The sequence below is a fragment of the Hippocampus bargibanti genome, linkage group LG13 (genome assembly GCF_051943395.1).
Source record: "Hippocampus bargibanti isolate YZ-2025 linkage group LG13, ASM5194339v1, whole genome shotgun sequence".
NCBI lineage: Eukaryota > Metazoa > Chordata > Actinopteri > Syngnathiformes > Syngnathidae > Hippocampus > Hippocampus bargibanti.
The window spans coordinates 18385813-18399960 of record NC_142746.1 but is presented as its reverse complement, the minus strand read 5'-3'; the positions used below and the strand labels follow the sequence as shown (position 1 = coordinate 18399960).

The following is a 14148-nucleotide window of genomic DNA, read 5'->3' as shown; positions in this document are numbered from 1 at the left end:
GGAAACCCTTGCCTTCATTCTGGACTCCTTTGTCCAGAATTTGAGGGTGTTTGGCCATCTCTATGGCTCTATTTGAAACCACAAATGTGGAAACTCTTGCCTTCATTTTTGACTCCACGGTCAATGAAGGTCTTGCCAGCTGGATGGCCTTTTTTCCCCCTCCGTGAGCCGTCACCTTACCGTGGTGGAGGGGTTTGCGTGTCCCAATGATCCCAGGAGCTAAGTTGTCTGTGGCTTTGTGCCACTGGCAAACGGGTCCGATGTGAGGGACCAGACTAAGAACGGCTCAATAGACTTGTTATGTTGGATAAGATCAAAGTTTATTTTGCCCGGATGCAGGACGCCCCCTCCCTCCCTCACACCCGGACCCCCAACATCATCCTCGTGGGCAATAAGAGTGACCTGACCTGGTGTGATTCAGACAAGTCTCAGTCGATGGTAAGTCACAAACGTGAACCTGAAAGCAAATTTAATAAGATGCATCTTTTTCTATCTAATACCCTTTTCTCTTGTTTCTCTTCTCATGTATTTTTTTGTCTTTTCTCTCTTTCGCTCAATCTTTTTCTACCCTTTTTACTTTCTCAATTTCTTTCTATATTTTTTTCTATTGCTCTTCTAGATTTTTCTCTTTGTCTATATTTTCCCCTCTTTTTCTACCCTTTTCTACAATTTTCATGGTTTTTCTCAATTTCTATTTTCCTTTTTTTCTCTTGCTCTTCTATATTTTTCTCTTTTTCTATATTTTCCTTTTTCTACCATTTTCACTGTTTTTCTCAATTTATTTCTTTTCTATTTTCTCTCTTTTTCTCTTGCTCTTCTAGATTTTTCTCTTCTGTTTTCCTTCTTTTACTATCCTTTTCGCAGTTTTTCTAAATTTCTCTTTCTCCTTTCTTTTTTCTCGCTCTAGATTTTTCTACATTTTCCCTTTTTCTCACCTTTTCACTGTTTGTCTCAATTTCTTTTCCATTTTCTCTTTTCTGTCTTCTCTCTTCCTTTATCCTTTTCTACCCTTATCACTGTTTTTCTCAATTTCTTTTTCTACCATTTTCACTTACAGTGTTCTCTTTTTTTCTCTATCTTCTACCCTTTTCTCTTTTTCGCAAATTTTCACTTGTTTCTCTTCTACCTTTCTATTTTCTCTGAATCTTCTATCTTTCTCTTTTTGTGTTTCTTTTTTTCTCTTTTGTATTCTCTGTTTTCTCCTTTATTTTTCTACTTTTTCCCTTGTCTTAGATGGCATTAGGGTATTTTTTTTAAGATTTGTTGAATGAGACAGAGTTAAGCGGGGCTCACGTTTTTATTCTGGAATACAGTTTGACACACAACCATGCAACATTTGAGGAATCACGTCAGCAAACAAACACTTCTGTAACGCTCAGTTTCACCTCAGCTCATTGACTAATTCAGATCGGAGCACACAATTTTACAATATATTTCACATACAGCATTTCATCTTTGGTTGGGATGAAGTTAGATCAAAACGGTGAAACAAACAGGAAATTATGATGTACAAAAACAATTAAGGTTTTGTTGACCAAGAAATGGACCAATTTAAGGAGAGACAAACGCTTTTTCAAACAAAACGCACCCAAAATCACCTCAGACAGCTTTTGCCCTTGTGGTTTAGGGAAAACAATTTTTTTTACAAAAATAGAACAAACAATAAATCTACTGTTACATTATTTACCTACATGCTAGCAAAATAACACAAAAAACTAATTACATAACAGCCCTTTCATCTTTTCAGCTACAACCGGCCCATTCTAATGAACACGGGATCGCTTATATTTTGTAATTCATAAATAAATCTGGGCAGTCGAGTGCTCATCCTGCAGACCCAATCTCTATTTTTCACAATAAATGATAATACTACGCAGGGAGTTAAAATTAAAAACACATTTTAACGGAGGACAAACAATAACTAAGAAAATACCAGAAGCAAACATTCCACACTAAAATAGATTATGAAATGAATAAGATTATGTTCAGGCTAATTACTAATATGTCTTAAGGGACATAAATAAGAACTCAGTTGGTGAGATAACCGACACTGTTCAATTGAATTGGAACCAGTGTGAATACTGTCGTTCACTGGATAAAGTTGCAGTAACCAATGTGCATCTCCCAACACACTGGTAGAGAAATTGGTGGGTCGATTACATTAGCAGTTTCACGACTGGAGATTTAAGGCACAAGTTTAATCTTGATCATCTTGTTTTCTCAAATAAATAGAGTAGACCATCTGCAGATTGAAAACACACATGCGTGAAAGATGATGGACGATAAATGCTGAAATTACAATTGATGGCATTTGCTTCTCCTTCAGGTGACGACAAGGAGGCGGTGATTGTGCTTAAAGTCGAGTAAAAGGACCAATGTGAAGCGGTCCTCTCAGTTTGGGTGAGGCGCAAACGTTTGTTGAGAACAGGGAGGATGGAGAGGAAGAATAAGGCGAAGACGATGAACAGTCACCGCTATTGTTCAGCGGAAAGACACTGGAAATGGCTACATCCACGATGCCTTGACACAGTTCAGGATACAGTTTCCTACAGGTGAAACATTAACACAAGACAGTGTCAGTAGGTGTATACCGGGACAGTGATACCTTGGCTTTCGAACCTAATTGCTTCCCAGACAAAGTGTGTATCCCAAAAATTAATTTCCCATAGGAAACCATTAAAATGAGAATAATCTGTTCCCAGGTTCCCATAAAACATACTTTTCTAATTTTCTGAGCCTTAAAACTACACAAAATATACCTTATTTTATGTATAATAAATGTGCTATGTTATTATAATTAAATAAACTGTACTGTATAATAGTCATTTTATTTACCTTTGTGATGGTCGTTGATAGAATGGAGTGGCCGGTTTCATCAGCATTAAACACTTGATGAGGAACGTAACCTTCTTCTTTCAGCATCTTGAGGAATGATCCCTTGTAGGTGCTTTCTCTGTGATAATTTTATCTAGTTCCTCATCAATTGTGTTCTGTTCAGCTGGGTTGATAGCTTTTTGCATCAAGTATACAGGTGGCTTGTGCGGGTTGTTTGTGGAGCTTGATTGATGGGATATTTTAACCTTGCACTCTGCCTTTGAACTATCAAAGTTGAAACTATCTCACTGTCGTCTGCCTGTCTCTTTGCATTGTATTTTGGACGGCCCACCCTCATTTTAAGTTCATATAACTCCAGACCCATGTATTTAGTAATTAACTTTTTCTTCTTGATGAAAGAAAAGATTCTAAAGTTTCTTACGCTGCTTTGAATGTTTATGTACTCCTAAAACTCAATATTCTGTGGGTCCTGGAATTCAAGTGACAGTGACAAAAACCCTGGCACTGGAGCGGACACATTTTTGGCAGTAAATAAGTTAATTACCGTGACACTGGCTGAAATGTGTGTTTTTTCAAATATGTTTTTCTACTGACTGTGCACAGGCCGGCGCTCCGTTGATTTCAATGAGCCACACTTTGAAGTTAACGTCCACCATGAAGTCGAATCCAAACAGCTGGAAGCTCTGGTAGGAAAGATGCTTGGTGCTGATTGATGGTTCAATGCATGACAGACAGCTCCTGCACAAGCACACAATCAAATGTTTTCAGGTTCTATTCAGAAATCGGCTTTATGGGCAAATTGTGGATGGTTAAATCCAGTCTAAAATATAACACATTGTTTCATTTAATAATAATAATAATGTTTCTTTTCCAAACGCCTTTCAGAACACCCAAGGACACTTTACAATTAAAAGAACAATACACATAACAATAAAATAATGTAAAAGTAATAATTCAATGTATTTTTTAACCCATCTAAAACATTAAATTAAAGCAGTTTGTTTCCCCAATCCCTTTCCAAATTGACCTCATGTCCGAACACAAAATTAGCCACTTAACGATTTGTGCAATGAACAGCCGCCAGCATTTTCCACTCCGTATCCAAAGCACAGTGTGCAACGAACCAAAGGTTACAAAACATGTGTTTTTGTGGGCCAATGCCATCGTGGAATAATAGGAGGAAGTTACAACCACTGCTGTACATGTGCAAAAAGGACTTCTATATGAATTACTGAGTCTCAGAAGGGCCGGTTTACTTTTGAAGATAATCTGTAATGTGAGCACGATCTTCGGATTTTAGGTAGAATCAAAATCGGAAAGCCTTTAATAGTCTTTATATCGTCCCACAATGGGGAAATTTGCAGTCCACAGCAGCAATTTGAAAGTGGAAAAAAAACAAAAACTATTCTGATGTGTGATGACTCTTCTTTCATCAGAAAAAAATAATTAATTCCTAAATTATATGGGTCTGGAGTTATATGATCTTGAAATGAGGGTGGTTGTCCAAAATACAATGCAATACATACATATTGGTTGATATAGCAACAGCTGAATCTGGAGCAAAGCGCTAATATGGAAAAAGGGAAATGTGTGTCCCCTTGTGGAAGGGAAAAAAACATTTTCATAGGCCATGGCCAGCACTTTATTGGCACCCAAGCATGAACAAACAAAACCCGAACGAATTCAGAAATGGCACTCTACGTCATATTTTCAATTCCCAAATAGATTTATGAATGGCAGTGAATGAGTTAAAGATACATTTATTACACTTGGCCACAATTCTTTGTTTCTAAATATCTTTTCAGCTGTTTTGTCAGTTATTTTATTTATTTAAAAAGCAATCTGGACCTACTTGATGATTTGCTTGATCTGAGGCAATATGGTGGACTCCAGGGCGACGCTGTGAGTTTTGAGCAGGTACACACGAAACTCGTCAAAGAACATCTCGTTGCCTTCCTCATACCGACCGTAGTTCTGTGAATGCTCTTTCTGGATACAGTGATTGGTCAGGTGGCTTGTCATGTTTTGAAGATCAGAGCTGTTATACGACTCAGAAGAAGTCCGCAGCACACCTTCCCGATACAAATAGATGTTGTAATGGTGATCCACAAGAACCCAGCTCCTGGTAAAAAAAACATAAACTGTTAATGTAGAGCAATGTCAACTTTCTTTGCAAGCTTCTCCAAAATATAAAAGACATGCCTGATGTCAAATTTGCGATGTCCAGGCTGGAGAAGTAAAGGTTTCTCCAGGTACTTCTGAATAACATGAACCTGTCCTTGATTGTCGATGTACTGCAGTAGTTGGTTTGCATCGTGTGATATCAGAATACCAGCACCTTTTGGAAGAAATTGTATTGTTTTAAAGATGCATGTCAATATAGAAAGTTTCTTGATGTCTGCTTTAAAGGACAACCGACACCCCGGACAAGTTGTTTCCATAATTTGTAAAATCACTTCAAATGACTTCTACTGAGCGTATTTTACAACGATTCCACCACATATAACCATATTTTACGTTTTAAGACTCGCGCTGAATATTCAGGAAGTCTTGTTTTCGAGTTGATGATGATGCCTGACGTGACGTCACGGAGGGAACGCCCCTGACCAAGAAAGCGACACACAATGCATTTTGGGTACTTTGTTTGGTCTGAAAACTTCGTGTTGATGGCGAAATTGGAAGGAAAACTACATAAATAACGCGATGGTGAATCGTTGTGTGTTGCACCAAGACTACTATTTGACACTAGTCGACACAAATTCCCAGCAGATAAATCAGCCCATTTCCATCGGAGCTTGGCCGCCATCTTGTGCATTTTCTGGGCGCTACATTGGTGTCCAGACGCCTCAAAATGAGACGGAAGGACTTCTTTAATCGATTGCAAACATTTATGCTTTCCTCTTCAGAACTATTTGAATCATATTCATAACTGGATGAGTCACAAGAAAGCATCTTCTCCGAATCTGAAGCCATTGTTTTGATTCTAGAGCAAGAGAAGACATCCTGGCGTGACGTCACGAACAAGGGGGCGGGACCTTCTGAAACTGGGCATCTCCGGTGTCATTTGGAAGTACTTTTGGGACAATTTAACTCATTTTATTGGTGTTTTGCATTTGACTAAAAATATCAGCCTGCGTGTTTTGGGTATTTTAGATGCTATAAAACGCTTTTCTGATGTCAGTTAGGAAACAAAAATGGTGTCGGTTGTCCTTTAAGGTCAATGTTCTTTGCCTTCACGACTGTTAAGATGCCATGTGCTCAGGTAAGAATGATCAATCCAGTTGTATCAGACAAAAGTGTAATATTCTACCTTTAGCTCCAGCAGATGACTTGGCTATCCACACAGTCCCCTCCCCACTTTCTTTTTTGTTATGATAAGATGCCAAGAAAACTTCTCGCTCATCCGTCTTGGGATTGCTCTTCAAATGACTGAGACCATTTGTCGCAGGGAGCCACAGGAGTGTTGAGGTTGGTGGGATAGATGATGTACGATTCCGGGAACCAGTTAGATGCATCAGAGAGCTCTGGGCTGGTCTTTATTAGCCTGATGATTTTAAAAGTGGTTGATGGTTTGCTAATGTCAACATTTGAATAATTCATTGGTGGAATAAAACGTTTTGCTATAAAGGCAATTGAAACAAAAAGATACATACTTGACCAAAGACGCCTTTCTGCAAAGCTTGTCTGCCCCTCTATAGTAATTGACCAGCTGGACCAGACCTGGTTCATGACCTACAGTTCCAGAACAAAAAAAAAACAAACATATTTGAATGTTAACAAACTGCACAGTAAGTGCTGCAAGAATCCACACGACGCCCAGGGCTTGTTTCTCTGCAGTCACTGCAGCTGTCTCGTTCTGAGTGGGTGGACACCAAATGTAGCGCACGCAGACACTGTTTTCATAAAAATAGCAAAAATGGAGCAAACATACATTACCTAGACGCCCATATGGTAATCTATTCCGTTCTCCAAGCATCAAATTGAATCTGGGGTTATCTCTTTTCAGCCTCTTCCACTGGCCAGTAGAAAGGAGGATTTTAGAAACTTCTGCATAAACGGTGCTGTTGTCGTCCCGGGTAACAAAAGTGTACATCTGAGAAGCCATAATCCCACGTCGGATGGTATTACGAATATCGTTGAAAATTATTTGAAGCAAAACAACTTTCCTTGCTGGAGAGTAACTTGTCTGAGAGACAGCAGCACACAGAGGGTCAAGTGTTATCTCCTCTGACCGGACCGGGCCATGGTGACGATGAGTCAGGCATATCCTGTCCAAACGTCTACTTCACAACGAAATCAGAAGATCTATACCAAATCCAGGCATGTCGCCACTATGTTACAACGAATTATTAACAGTGAATATGCAAAGAGGCCTTAACAGAGACCAACCCAGCAGTGTCCGGTACCACACAAGGGTGTGACTGGGACCAGACAGCAGTTCCAGACTTTCCAACATGGGCCGAAAAGCTGTCAGCATCCGGTTTTGGCTCACGTGGATTGCTGCTAATTTGTCTGAAGTAATTTAAAATATGATATGAACAAACTACATAGCTACTTAACGTATAGACAATCAACAATAATATTTATTTACCTAACAACGACATGCGTTCCGAGTCTAATGATATCGCCAGCTGTCGCAAAATTACGAGTCCCTCGGTCACTGTAGTTTTTGCTTGAATTTAAAAACACGTTAATTGTTTTTTTTAAATCGGATATATGATAATAAATGAACTAAAAGGTTGTATATATCATTTATATACATATTTGACGTCTTTCTAAAAGCACATTCTTTGTTAGTACGTGTAAAAGTGGTGTTTAACGTCATTATGCACTTCATTTCCCAGAATGCAAAGCGAAAGAGGAAACGCACATTGACCAGTTGGGCTTTATACACTTTCCAACACAAGATGGCACTCCAGGGTTCATAATCGTTGCTGGCACAGTCGAAACTTTTTGACTAAAAGTGATTCGCTAAGTGTGCAAAATTCAGCGTTGAAAATAATTAATAATTGAATTTTTTTTGTGTGTGTGTGTGTGAATGACCGGAAATACAACGGTTAATTATTCACATTCAGGTATGTCGAATTTCTTCGATGTGATGTTTAAAGCGTGTTATCAGCGTGATTGTGTTTTAATGTATTTAAGTAACTCTTCTTTTTTTGGCTTCTTGCAGTCCGCTGCCAACATTTTTTTAGAAACGGTAAGAACACCTGTCTTTCTTCGACCGCAACGTAGTCACAGTGAAGCCGAGCCAAGCGTTCCGTTGGCTTCGTCATATTTCCGCGTCATAGTTGACGGGAGACCTTTAGTTGTTTCTTTGTCTCCGTCTCTATCCTGTTAAGTGTTTTCATTGTGTCACTTGACGGCTTGCTAAACCTTGTTTCGACATTTGATAACAATGCTCTGTGTTGTGTTTGTTTGCACTGTGCTCTGAGTGTAAACAAAACCCTGAAAACAGTGTGCACACCCTGCCAATGCAAGCGCCACTGCCGCCTATTGTATTGGAGGTGCAATTGCACTTTATTCTCGGACATTAAAATAAAATAAACAAATAAATACACAGATAAATAAATAAAATACAATTAAAAAAGCATGTTCCCCTAGATCAATCGACCCCCCGTGCCCCACTATTTGAAAGCACAATTGTAAATGTTCACTGAATGGTAGTGGCGGGGTGTTCAAGACAACCGGAAGTGATACTTACAGGAAGCAAATGCCGGTACAAATAGTTAAGCATTCACACGTTTTAAACTTTACGTTTCATATGACGAATACTTGCTGGTGTGGTGTTTATTCTAAGTAATCACAGATTGGAGGCATACCGCCAAAAGTAAGTGGGGTGCTTTTTTTGGTCATTTTGCGTTGCATACCTTGATGTTCACTGTGTTTACTTTGTAAGCTGACGGTTGCATCCGAGCGTGAACTAGGTGTCACGTCAGTCCACAGTCTACTGTTGAAGTCAATTTTCGAACCCCAATTTATATAACCTGTCAAAAAATAGCTTGTGAAATAAGAACGAAAGGAAACAGTAACTCAAATAAAACTGTATAGTGCCTCTTTGCAATTGTTTTATGATGATACTCGTGCAGCGTGTTCTACCGGAAATGTGTGTTGTCTGTACTTGGCAATAAAGATGATTCTGACTCTGATGAAATAGACTGTTAAATTGTCAAACTTGTTACATAAAATCAATTAAGTTGGACCATTATTTGTGACCTAAAGGAGAATTTGACATTGCGTTTACACTATCATAACGCTGTAGATTACCTGGAGCCATATTTTTTTCTTTGCTGAGGTGTTGCATTTTTCATCACTTAAACCCCATCATCTCGACCAGGCTGGAACAACCCAGGCATGAGTGGCACGCACCTGGACGAATGGCAGAGGAGGTCCTTTGACATTTCATCTGGCAATTATACACCTGAACAGATGGCCGATGCCTACCGGGCCCACATCCTCTCCATTCAGTATGCATGGGCAAGTTCCAACCTTTCTGAGGCCGCCACGGGTAGCCTGCTCAGGACCTACTCGGAGCGCTATGCTGCAGTGCTCGACTCAGATGAACCCCGCACGGGGCTGAACAACTATGCAGAGAGCGCGCTTCATCTGGCTCGTAATCAGAAGAATCACAGCGCCAAATGGGAATCGTCCCTCACCTTGGAGCACATGCTCGACTTGCCCTGCGTGCAGAAGATTATTCAAGTAAGTGCAGAGGGAAAAGACTCCCTGGTGGCACCAGCAGATGTTAACATAGCTGTTGGACAAGAGAGCAGCAACACCAGCAGGTCTTTGTCTGCTTCCATTGCTGCGGGAAGGTCAGAAGGCACAACTTTCAGACATAATTGTCCGCCGCAAGCAAAAATAGAGGTGAATAGCCTAGCCGCCGCTTCTGTAGACATACAAAAAACCTCTGGGGACCTGTCGAATAATATGTACTCATCTTTAAGCACAAGAATACAGCCGGTGTTTACTCACTCCAATCCATCAAAGCGTAAGAATTTTTCTCATCCAGATGCAAGTGAAGGCAAGGGTCCACAAGCGGGGTCTGACATAAGACCCCCATTTACCTTCAAATCAGCTCATGAGCTGTTAATATCGGATCAAAACAAGAAACATTTCCAACAGGCCCAAAGAGGAGCGAGTTCTGCCGCGACAGCAACTGTAAAAAAATCCCTAGGAGCCAACAGGCCCCGAAACGCTCTTGCCAAATTTGTGTCGCCGACGCTGCGGCAGGACGAAGAGGAGGGTGCGCCAAGATCAAACTCCAAACATGAATGTCAGATTACGGATAAAAATCTGAAAAACTTTGATCCAAAGATAGTGGAGTTGATCATGAGTGAGATCATGGACCACGGACCCCCTGTGGTGTGGGACGACATAGCAGGCCTGGAGTTTGCGAAGACAGCCATAAAGGAGATTGTTGTTTGGCCAATGTTGAGACCGGACATCTTTACAGGCCTCCGGGGTCCACCGAAGGGAATCTTACTGTTTGGACCACCCGGCACTGGGAAGACGTTAATCGGCAAATGTATCGCTTGCCAGTCAGGTGCCACGTTCTTCAGCATCAGCGCTTCCTCGCTTACATCCAAATGGGTTGGTGAGAGCGAAAAACTAGTGCGAGCCTTATTTGCCATTGCCCGCTGTCACCAACCTGCTGTCATTTTCATTGACGAAATTGACTCGCTGCTGTCTCAGCGCACTGACGGCGAGCACGAGTCCTCACGCAGAATCAAGACCGAGTTCCTGGTTCAGCTGGACGGCGCCGCCACGGCTGCAGAAGACCGCATCCTAGTCGTCGGGGCCACTAACCGTCCTCAGGAAATCGACGAGGCTGCCCGTCGTCGCTTAGCCAAGAGGTTGTACATCCCCCTTCCTGAAGGTCCTGCCCGGCAGTTGATCGTAACCAACCTGCTGTCCCGAGAGAAGAACCAACTGACAGCGGAAGAACTGGAGTGCATCGTAGCAAACACAGACGGCTTCTCCGGCGCAGATATGACGCAACTTTGTCGAGAAGCGGCTTTGGGACCCATTCGTAGCATCCAGCTAGGCGACATTGCCACTATCACGCCGGCTCAGGTGCGACCGATCCTCTACAGCGACTTCCAAAATGCTCTGAAGACGGTGCGACCCAGCGTTTCATCTAAGGACCTGGAACTGTATGAGGAGTGGAATAAGACATTCGGAAGTGGTCGATAACTTATTTACACCCAGTCTGTTCATATGAACACAGATAAATTCATTAAAAAAATCAAAATAAAATCAAAATAGAGTATAAAATAGGTTCAAACATATATATATATATATATATACAGTAAAGTCTCGTTATATCGATATCGGATATATCGATAGTCCCGGTTATATCGATACTGTTTCTATGCACGCACAGAGAAAATTACATGCAAACAGGGACGGATATATCGATAGTCCCGGTTATATCGATATTTTTTCGGACTCCCTTGAATATCGATATAACGAGACTTTACTGTATATATATAATGAACAATAATTAATGTGACGAGAAACAACATGAACGCATTTGAAAATGAATTTATCCGTGTTCCACACGCTTGGCGTAAATGGTTTAATTCACACAAGTGGCTTGGAATTTTTACATCGCCTCGTAAATAATTATCCTTGTCACCCACAGGTGGATAAATATTATTTCTATGGCAACTGAGCAAATGAAGCTGTTTAAGTTTAGTTACCAGTATTTTGTTTAGAAATATGAATCGTGTTCACAAATGTTCCAATGTGAGGTTTACGTTGCTGTTTAAGTTGACTTGTTTTGTTTCTGAAATACGAATTTTCCAATGTAAGACTTGTTATTTAAAGTTTGTGTTTTCAAAAATTCAATAAAATAAAATGAATGCTCTTAGCCGATACTTTTTTATAGCAACACAGAAAAAACACAGCATTGTTTAAAATGTATTTGCCTCTTAAATTTACTATGTTTTCTGGAATATAAGACGCACCTTCAACGAATGACGTATTTAAAAACATTTTCCATACATAAGGTGCACCGCATTATAAGGGACATCTTCAACGAATCAATGAATCCTTTTGGCTTTTCCCTTCAAGGGGTCGCCACAGCGAATCAGTGTCCTCCATCTTCAAAGGTTGGCCTGTTTGTTTTGGCCAATCTTTTTACGTCGGATGCCCTTCCTGACACAACCCTCTGTATTTATCCGGGTTTGGGACCGGCAAATAAGACACTGGCTTCTGTTCCCTTGTGCCTACAGAACAAGCAACTCTTATGAAATTAATAAAAATAGACATATAGATACAGCTATATAGCTCTATACATACAGATAGCTAGCTAGATACTGCTAGCTATCCAGATACAGCTAGATTGCTAGATACAGCGAGACGCCGCTAGATAGCCAGATACAGCTTGAGCGCTAGGTACAGCTAGATAGCTAGATACAGCTAGCTAGCTAGACACTGCTAGATACAGCGAGACACCGCTAGATAGCCAGATACAGCTTGAACGCTAGGTACAGCTTTTGAGCGCTAGGTACTGCTAGATAGCTATGTACAGCTAGATAGGTACAGCTTGAGCGCTAGGTACAGCTATATAGCTAGATACAGCTACATAGCTAGACACTGCTAGATACAGCGAGACACAGCTAGATAGCCAGATACAGCTTGAGCGCTAGGTACTGCTTGAACGCTAGGTACTGCTAGATGGCTAGGTACTGCTAGATGGCTATGTACAGCTAGATATCTAGGTACAGCTAGATAGATAGATACAGCTAGATAGCCAGATACAACTAGCTAGATGCTAACAGCTAAAAATCATTAAAAAGGTGTCGTTTTCCGTACAGAAGGCTGATGATGAGGCACATGGACAGTTTGAAAAAAATCTTTTAGGTGCGCCTTATAGTGCAGAAAATACGGTACTTGACACTGGTAGCAACAGATGGATTTGTTAATCATCTCCACGGAAATTGAGTAACACGCACAGTATCCTAAGAACTGTCCTCTTGCGTCCCTCTCCTTCCTCTTATGAATAAAGACAGTCCGGGACAGTCGTTACTTCAACACATCCCGCTCATTGAGCAATTCTTCCACAATATTCCGAGTACTGACTCGCATGATTCCTCCCACGTTCCTGACCACCACTTTTAAGAAAGTAAAACTGACCGCAATCTGATGAAAGGTTTTCAGCCAAGGGCCTCGTCAGTCACTCGCACATCCCTCAGCATAGGTGGGCGGGGGGACAATTATAGAGTGTATAAAATTGTCATGTATTTTTAATGAAATGATCTTTGCAAATCTGGAAGGCCATGAAAACAGACTTTCATTTATTTTTCATCTTTTTGTCAAGCCCCCTCATCAATATTCAAGACTTATGTGGCTGGCCACTGTATTCAAACTTTGTTGCTTTCGCCAGCAGCGACATTGGTCACACAACCCCTCCACACCCCTCCAGCTGGCATCATGGGGACTCCTCACAGCTGGACTGGGACAGATGTATAGAATTCCTCTGGTGCTGCTTGGGATCCGCTCAGTCTGGAGTCCAAACTGTGACATATGGTGGTCGCTTGTTTTCGTAATTTTGACTGTGGTAATGCACGAATGACTTTTATCTGAGCTTTAAAAGCAACATTTTGCTTCAATTGTGTCATTCCTCACAGTTAAAAAAATGCCTTTTATTAAGCACTAGAAATAGTGATATAAATTATCATGTTACTATTTTTGTAATCAAATTTTATCTTCAGCCTTGTCGTAAATATCATGAGTGGGAGCTATTTCAAATTAAAAGTATGGATAAAAATGTATTATTTTAAAAATAAATGACGACCAGCATTGATAGATAGGGTGACTGAGAAACGAAAATTAACTATCAAATTTCCCTATTTTTCTGTGTATAAGACGCACCCCCAATGAATGGTGTATTTGTAAACGTTATACATACATACTGCACACCGGAATATAAGGCACACCCCCAATGAATCCTGTATTTGTAAACTTTTTCCATATACTGTATAAGGCGCACTGGAGTATACGGCGCACCCTCAATGAATGGTGTATTTGTAAACTTTTTCCATATATAAGGCAAACCAGAGTATAAGGTGCACCTATCTATCTATCTATCTATCTATCTATCTATCTATCTATCTATCTATCTATCTATCTATCTATCTATCTATCTATCTATCTATCTATCTATCTATCTATCTATCTATCTATCTATCTATCTATCTATCTATTTTTATTCCATGAGTATACATGCAAGACAGAACATCCTGCTATTGTATAGCAGGGCTTGCTGGATCGGCTCTCTCATGCAAATGTAGGAACTCCTCATTT

At 40.5% G+C, this 14148-nt stretch overlaps 2 protein-coding genes across 3 annotated transcripts; one reads left to right on the top strand and one right to left on the bottom strand.

The window, feature by feature from the left end:
• Window positions 1–1283: 1283 nt before the first annotated feature.
• On the bottom strand, window positions 1284–7461 carry ttl (tubulin tyrosine ligase). The gene is given in 8 exon segments (XM_089012590.1): window positions 1284–2546; window positions 3430–3573; window positions 4688–4957; window positions 5038–5173; window positions 6146–6284; window positions 6286–6379; window positions 6489–6567; window positions 6772–7461. Coding segments are annotated over 8 exon segments (1224 nt in total). The 5' UTR covers window positions 6941–7461; the 3' UTR covers window positions 1284–2353.
• Window positions 7462–7751: 290 nt separating this feature from the next.
• Window positions 7752–11710, top strand: fignl1 (fidgetin like 1). Of its 2 annotated transcripts, XM_089011832.1 has the most exons (3): window positions 7752–7910; window positions 8009–8035; window positions 9173–11710. In XM_089011832.1, the coding sequence occupies exons 1-3, from the start codon at window positions 7874–7876 to the stop codon at window positions 11029–11031; spliced, it is 1923 nt and encodes a 640-aa protein (XP_088867958.1). In that variant the 5' UTR covers window positions 7752–7873; the 3' UTR covers window positions 11032–11710. The 2 variants fall into 2 exon arrangements, with proteins under 2 accessions (XP_088867958.1, XP_088867959.1); XM_089011833.1 differs by lacking the exons at window positions 7752–7910; window positions 8009–8035 and adding an exon at window positions 8493–8665.
• The last annotated feature ends 2438 nt before the right edge of the window (window positions 11711–14148 follow it).

Bases quoted from the DNA above. Each gene is read 5' to 3' on its own strand.
- fignl1 (XM_089011832.1), top strand. From the start codon at position 7,874: ATGACCGGAAATACAACGGTTAATTATTCACATTCAG. The intron at 7,911-8,008 runs GTATGTCGAATT...GGCTTCTTGCAG, and splicing joins GGTTAATTATTCACATTCAG to TCCGCTGCCAACATTTTTTT. The intron at 8,036-9,172 runs GTAAGAACACCT...CATCTCGACCAG, and splicing joins CCAACATTTTTTTAGAAACG to GCTGGAACAACCCAGGCATG.